The sequence below is a fragment of the Genypterus blacodes genome, unplaced genomic scaffold (genome assembly GCF_046128005.1).
Source record: "Genypterus blacodes isolate CSIRO-AG114 ecotype Tasmania unplaced genomic scaffold, CSIRO-AGI_Gbla_v1 ptg000428l_1, whole genome shotgun sequence".
In the NCBI taxonomy this organism is placed as follows: Eukaryota; Metazoa; Chordata; class Actinopteri; order Ophidiiformes; family Ophidiidae; genus Genypterus; species Genypterus blacodes.
This window is the reverse complement of record NW_027467199.1, coordinates 14,904-22,500: the sequence shown is the minus strand read 5'-3', so window position 1 is coordinate 22,500 and position 7,597 is coordinate 14,904. Positions and strand designations below refer to the sequence as shown.

Below are 7,597 nucleotides of genomic sequence, written 5' to 3'. Positions count from 1 at the left end.
ATCCATGTTGTTCCTGTGTGCATAACAGTGTTTGACCCTATGTGTATAGCTGCACACACACTACACACACACACACATGCTGCTGCTGCTGCTTGAACACTCACATCGTCTTCATAGCGGACGTGGATGTTAGAGATTTTGACCTGCAGGTTTTTGATGACCTGAGTGACCAGCTTCTCTACAAAGGTGTCCTGTTTCTCCAGCTCAGGGTTCTCTGTCACACACACACACACACAAATATAATCAACCACAGAAGATAGTAAACATTGATTTGTGCCAAAAACACATGCAAGGCTTTATTTGTATATTGAACATGAACACACAGCTCAACACTGAGGCTGGCTGCTGATCTGTACCGTCTCTGCTTGTTTTGAGGCTGAGGCTGAGCCTGAGCAGCACTTTGTTATTAAATGGATGCAGTGTGGTTTGTTTGACGACAGTTGATCTATTACTCATGTGACTCACATTCACTCTGCCTGAACAGACTCTTATAAAGCACACACAGCACACACTCACACCTGGGAGCTGCACACTACAGCTCCATGTGTGACTGACAGACAGATAGACAGACAGACAGACAGACAGACAGACAGGTTTGCAGCCCTAGTTGTGGGGGAGGTGAGGTGAGGTGTTTGATAGAGGGATGTGTGGGCAGAGGGCTCAGTCAAAACAAGTTAGATCAGTGTTTAGACTCAGCAGTGACAAACCATGGAGGAATATAAAGTGTGAAAGTTGTGGGCTTGCCTACACAAAAACAACAACACAGGAACTCACATAGCAGAAGCTTTAAATCTGTGCTATGTTGCTGCATCGCCACAAACTCTCTGCTTTTACAACCGAGCCAAGAATGTCTCAGAAACATGCAGGGCTCCATTCTGTTACAAACACACAGAAGTATGCACACGCACGCACACACACGCACACACAGGCATGTATAACCCCAGTGCCTACTCGGTGTCACCGTTGACCTCTGACCTTGTTCAGCAGCCTTCTGCTTGGTCTCCTCTATCCTCTGCAGTTCCCTCTGTCGAGCCTCCTGCAGCTGCTTCTCCTCCTTCTCTGCGTCGTACTTTATACCTGAACACACACACACACACACACACACACACACACACACACACACACACACACACACACACACACACACACACACACACACACACACACACACACACACACACACACACACACACACACACACACACACACACACACACACACGTGAGCAGCAGCAGCAGAGAGACTTCAACATAATAACAACAACAATAAGAAGACGTATAGGAGGGAAACAGCTTCCTGTCAGTCTGATGGGCACTTTGACTTCATGAATAAGTTAGAGCTCAGCTGTCATCACACAAAGTTACTGTGTGTGTGTGTGTGTGTGTGTGTGTGTGTGTGTGTGCGCGTGTGTGTGTGTGCGTGTGCGTGTGCTTGTGCGTGTGTTTGTGTGTGTCTGCTGAGGTGGAGACACATTACTGACACAGGATTCATGGTGTTCACTTCTTTAGACTGATCTATACTGAGGTCATGATGGTTGACTGACATGACTGCATCCCATCCCCTCTGAACCTCTGAGCCTATAGAGGCTGCTGTCTTACTCGCTGTGGGGACGATGAGCAGATAGACGCCGTCCAGCGTTGCCTCCACTGACTGAGTGTAGAGGTTCTTCCATGGGATCTTCAGCTCCAGACGTCCTGTTCACACACACACACACACACACACACACACACACACACACACACACACGAAGGGTAAGGCTGTGGTGTAAAGGTCAATAAAGGCATCAGAGCTCTGAAACTATAAACTCACCTATGTGTCCTGCTTTCACTTTAAAGGGGATGTCCAGCTGACTCTGCAGGAAGAACAAACACATGATTGATCATAAAGCCAGAGCAGAGGACAGAACGACACGACAGCAGACAGCAGACTGTTAATGTGCTTAAGGGTTTGATTGACAACTTACCAAGGCATTTTCCTTTATTTCAAGATTTCTAAGAACAGCATCACCTGTGATTGAAGGGATAAGCTTGGTTACTGGCTGCTATCAAGATAAGATCATTCAACCACAGCCTAACACCCATAATGTAAAGGTTCATAGATACCAATCAGATCTAAAGTGGAGACTTAGGGCCTTCTTCATCTGTTGGCTCACTTAAACAGTCAAGGCTGCGGGACAAATCAATTATTTAAAGCTTTGATGATACCCCATCAATCTAACTGGCCCCAGGAGACGAAGAGGAGTGTGATGGAGGATTGGATTTGAGACTGAAGCCTCCGCCGTAACAAGTTAAAGAGTCAAGCAGAGAAGCCACACAGGTCAGGACAGGCAGGCGTTCACACAGGTGAGCAAGGAATGTGGCTCATCATGACTGTGCTGACAGCATTACAGTCCTGAAGTTAGTCCATGGTCCCCCCTCCTGTCAGCCCCCCTGTCCGGCCCCGAGCTGTACCGGACCCCCCTGTCTCAGCTCCAGACTGGGACCTGAGCTGGGTGAGGCGCTGTAGCATGAGCTAACTGTGCGGTGTAAAGGGTGCGACCTGTCTGCACAAACTGCACTCTAACTAACGAGGCAGCTAACAATGGATGACTTTGGAGCTGGTTACCTCCTCAAACATGTCTGATATGCACACACACAGAAGTTGGTCGGTGGGTTTAGAGAGACAGACAGACAGACGGACAGACAAAGTGACACTGACAGCTGAGGCGCCCTCTCCTGTAAGCATGGAGGCTAACGTCACTTAGCATTAGCAGGCTAGCTGACAGTACCTCCCCATATCCCGAGCTTGAGCTGCGAGCTGTCGAGGTTCACCACGTAGTCCCCCAGGAACCGGTTCAGCACGTCCACCACCAGGCTCTCGAACACCATGGCGGCTGGTCGGGCTCGGCAGCGCGCTCGTATTTAACGCTAAGCTATCTTAGCTTTCTTACGCCAAACATATCGTCACCGTGTTTACATGCTGAGGAGCGGAGCCGAGTGACGTGAGCTGTCTGTCATACACAGGGGGCGGGGTCTGGACGGGACCTGCCTGTCATACCCGCGGTGGGCGGAGCCTGGACGGGATCAGGCTTCACTTAGTGATGGAACAACATAATAAGACATTTTTCAAATATTGTCTCTGATATATGTGCTTAAATCCTCATCATGATCTAATATGAATTAATCAAGCGCCACCTGCTGGTGTAACCCCATATGGGAAATTACATCTGAGCCACAAAGTTTCATCATTTACCACCGTGACTCACGTGGGAGGAAGTGACTATGGTCAAGCAGGAAGCAGCCACTTGCTACAGACACACACACACACACACACATATATACAGAACACACAGCTGCTTTTATGGCAAATTGTTTGACACTACTTGACCAAACCATTTACAGACACCGGAATGTCACACGCATGTCACGTGATCCCACTCAGCCACATGAGCCTGAGTGATGTGATCTCCTGCCTGCCCACAGTCACACACTGATCACATACCTGTACTGTAGGATGAACGCTGTGCAGGCAGGCCAAAGTCTTACACACCAAACTTTAGAAACCATTTCTTTAGTTACATGGAGCTGAAAAAGATGGAGGCTCAGTGTGACTGTCACTCAGTGAGGGGAGCAGACGTCTCCTCCCTTCACTGCACCAGGAGCTGGAGACCAACCAGAGAACAGCTGCAGACTATCAGAATGGGTTTCCTTACTTTCAGTCCTGTAGAATATAAAGGAGTTATCAGGGAATCCTTGATTGATATTTTTTATACCACAATTTAGATTACATTACATTACATTACATTACATTACATCAGGGTCATTTAGCAGACGCTTTTATCCAAAGCGACTTCCAATAAGTGCGTTCAACATAGGTAGAAACAAGAACTTCAGGTCACAAGAAAGATACTTGGAAATCTGCATGGTGACAAATGAAAGATCACACACACCGTCCAAGAAGTTTACATTCATCAGGCTGGGCAGGTTTACAATTTGAAATCAATATTACAGCAGCATTACAGTGAGTAAAGAGGAATGGCTCCATATAAGATATAATGTTATTAATCGTGACAAGGATCCCAAAGCAAGTTTCAAGTGTTGATCATTACTTCAGTTAAGTCATTTTTCACACCAATGAACGTTTCTGTATATAAGAATTGTTTGTGCCTTTAACGTTGAAAACAAACAGCAAATCAGCCAGAAGCAAAAGCAAAAACTATCAAAATAGATGTTTACTTCACTGACGCTGCAAAGATAAAGACATGCAGCACTCACACATATGGTCCAGAGCTCACAGGTATTATATCAGGGGATTTCATTAAGAAGTGGTTGAATAAAACTAAGATGGACCTGCTGTCACTCAAACTGCAGCTCAGATGTTTACAGATGAAACAGAACAGAATATCTACAGTTATTGACATTGTACACAGTAAAATTCTGTATAGATGTTCTCACTCAGCAGGTACAGAATGTGTGTGTGTGTGTGTGTGTGTGTGTGTGTGTGTGTGTGTGTGTGTGTGTGTCTGCTTTAGTGATCTGTGCTGCTGATATCAGCACAGATCACTATTAACTTTTCACCTTTAAAGACTGAGAGTGAAGATGAGGGCGTATTCTTCACTTCTTCTATCTCTTACAGAAGCAGCTGAGCCAGAGGTTTGGAGGCGACGCCCATCACCGTCCTCCTCCTCCTCCTCCTCAGTGTTCCGGGTGCAGGTTTATCCAGGACTTTGATCCTGAGCTCCAGCTGCATCACGTCCTCCTGAATGAGCCCTGGGAAGAAGAAGTCTTCATTAAACACAGGCTGACGGCAGTTCCTGATGGTGGCGCTCTCCTGTCTCTGCTGCTTCCCCGGGGTCAGGCACAGACTCACAGCACAGTTCAGAGGTCGGGGGTCAGCGTCGTCTCGCAGGTCTTCCACAGATACCACGCGGATTCTGACGGTGAACTGTGATGGGATCATGGCAGATGTGTTCTGCTCAGCGGAGAGCCTGACTCTACCGCGACCCGTTAACGGGAGGACGTGCTCACGCTGAAAACGCTCCCGGCACTGCAGAACATCCAGAGGAAAGAGGGAGGCTGGGGCCGGGATGGTGGAGCTTCCCTCTGAGCCGGGGGAGCTGCTGGAAGAGATGGTGGAAAGGGAATCTCCCCTGGTCCACATCCCTCCCTCCTCTCTGCTGATGATCAGAGATGGACAGGATGTTGCCCCTGTGAGACGGCGGCTGTCTGAGGTGGGAGAAAGAAGGGAAGAGCTGGAGGAAAGTGAAACGCTTTCTGAAAGGCTCTGGCATGAAAACGTAGGGAGGAATCCAAATAGAGTTGAGGTTGTCTTTGGCAGAGATGTCTTATCTGCCAGTCTGGGCGAGGCTGCAGTGGGACTCCTCCTGTCCAAGATGTAGGCAGGGCGCTTTGAGAGGAGCAGAGACTCCTTCCGTCGAGTGTTGGGGCTCTCATACATCCCTGCCAGACCATAACACTCTGCAGAGAGAGACAGATGTTTGGTCTGTCCTGATCTTTCTGAACCCTCCTCCTTCTTCTTCACGCGTGTTGTTTTGATGGTTGAGTCGTCTGAAGGCGTCGGGCTTCTACGTATCTGATGCATCTCCTTCTGCCTGTGTGGATCAGGTGGGTTTGTCCCAGCTGATAGCAGAGGACTTCTCTTGCAGAGACGTGGGGGTAAACAGAACTCCGGGATGTTGTCCGGGGTGAGGATGTTGTTGTGCAGACAGTGAGCCGTCTTGGGAGAGAGACAGAGATCCTCCTCACTCTTCCCCACGTAACGCTTCAGCTCTGAAGGAATGCTCTCCATGCTCTCCCAGATCTTCCCAAGGAACCACATTGTTCTGTGGCAAAGGGAATGTGGAAGAGTATTCTGGATAATCAAAGCAACCAAATGTGAAATGTGAATCAAACAAACACAACACTTATTCATTCTAGTATTTCTAAGAATGGTGAAAGTGGATTTAGGTCTCACCTGCCTGATGTGCTGAAGCTCTGTGTGTGGATGTGTCAGGGTGGGCTTTAAAAGGAAATGTCAGGCTGCACATCACAGGTCAACTGCCCCCTCACACACACACACACACACACACACACACACACACAGAAGCACTCCTCTAACACGCTGTCGTCCATTCACTCCCGTGTTCCTTGTAAACATACACAGGTGATTGATGAACACCATTTATGTCTAAAGCTCCCTAATGTCACTGCTCAGAGGAATAACATGCAGGTATGATGTATGATGTATGATCAAACATTAAAGTGTGTGTTGTTGTTGTTTCTGTAGGCGTGACCAGCATACGTCGCTTCCAGGCGGGCGACCTCTGGTTCAAAGACAGAAGACCCCCAGGCCCCCACACACACACACACACACACACACACACACACACACACACACACACGCACACACTGACCTTTGCCTGCCAGGTGGTCCAGAGCAGAAACAGCGTCACTCACCTCATGTGACTGACTGACATCAAACCAAACACTTCTCTTTTAAGAGATGAAGTCCATACACTCTGCTTTCTTTTGCATATGGCAGACTTTTATCATGTAAAGACTCTTCTAGCCTGGATTTCATGCAGACGAGGTTCAGGAGATGTAATTAAACTTTCTTAATGGGAATACAGAACTTAGACTTAAATAAGGAGACATGATTACCTCCTCCTCCTCCTCCTCCTCCTCCTCCTCCTCATTTTACTCTTAGTAACACAACTACAGTCGGCAATTTAAAAGAATCCAAACATTAAAAAGACCCAACATGTTATCTGACTGATTTCACTTTTATGATGTTTTCATACATTAGCATCACATTAGCATCACATTAGCATCTTATATTTGTAATAGTAAATACTCACTCCACATTAGATGCAAATGATGTCACAGATGTTTTTCTCCAGTCGGGCATTGTTACACTGTCTTGTTTCCTCTCGCCTCCAGTGCTCCGGAGGAATTGTTTTATCTTGTATTCCTCTGAGTTTTGATAATGTGTTTCCACTGATTTGCATATCATCCATACTGTGATCTCCTCTCTGTGACAGGGATGGAAGCTGCAGGTTTGTTAGAGATTATATTCACTGGATATTTACCAGACAATCTATAGGCCAAAGACTTTAAACATAACATAAGCTGCTTAATCAGTGCATGGGCTCATCTAAGGAGGTGTGTGTGACTGGACTCTGATCTGAAGGTCAATGTGAACCAGTCTGCAGGACAAAGCCTCAAAACAAGGCAAAGCTTTTCACCACTAGAGGGTGGACATGCATCACTTTTACTGTCAGGCAGCTTCACTTTTCCTTTTGTCTCAGATGAGACACAAGTGGAATATTTGGTATTGTTGGATTTAAATATCTACAAAAATGTTTGACAAAAATAATTAGGACAAGTTCTATTTGTTTATCAGGTAAATGCACACACACACAAACACACACACACACACACACACACACACACACACACACACACACACAGGTCCATTGTCTCATAAATCTCTTCCCCTCGTTTTATCCTAATTAAAGACAATGTGACAAAGAGCAACGTCACACACACACACGCACACGTGTGTATGGCTGCATGTGTGTGTGAATGTGTGACAGAGAGTTATGATGAAGATGATGAAT

General features: G+C 46.9%; 2 protein-coding genes across 4 annotated transcripts in view; both read right to left on the bottom strand.

The window, feature by feature from the left end:
• The window catches only part of vps13a (vacuolar protein sorting 13 homolog A), a 27,403-nt gene extending 24,418 nt beyond the window's left edge, over positions 1-2,985 (bottom strand). For all 3 annotated transcript variants that reach the window (XM_076138994.1, XM_076138995.1, XM_076138996.1), the window contains exons 1-6: positions 2,768-2,985; positions 1,964-2,007; positions 1,810-1,852; positions 1,599-1,694; positions 976-1,077; positions 105-214 (exon numbers count right to left, since the gene is read on the bottom strand). In XM_076138994.1, the coding sequence (XP_075995109.1) occupies positions 105-214; positions 976-1,077; positions 1,599-1,694; positions 1,810-1,852; positions 1,964-2,007; positions 2,768-2,867 (495 nt within the window). In that variant the 5' untranslated portion in view covers positions 2,868-2,985. The remainder of the gene's footprint in view (positions 1-104; positions 215-975; positions 1,078-1,598; positions 1,695-1,809; positions 1,853-1,963; positions 2,008-2,767) is intronic.
• A 1,623-nt stretch (positions 2,986-4,608) lies between these two features.
• Positions 4,609-5,817, bottom strand: LOC142989472 (C2 calcium-dependent domain-containing protein 4C). Its single transcript, XM_076138997.1, has one exon. The coding sequence runs from the start codon at positions 5,815-5,817 to the stop codon at positions 4,609-4,611; it is 1,209 nt and encodes a 402-aa protein (XP_075995112.1).
• Between the last annotated feature and the right edge of the window lie 1,780 nt (positions 5,818-7,597).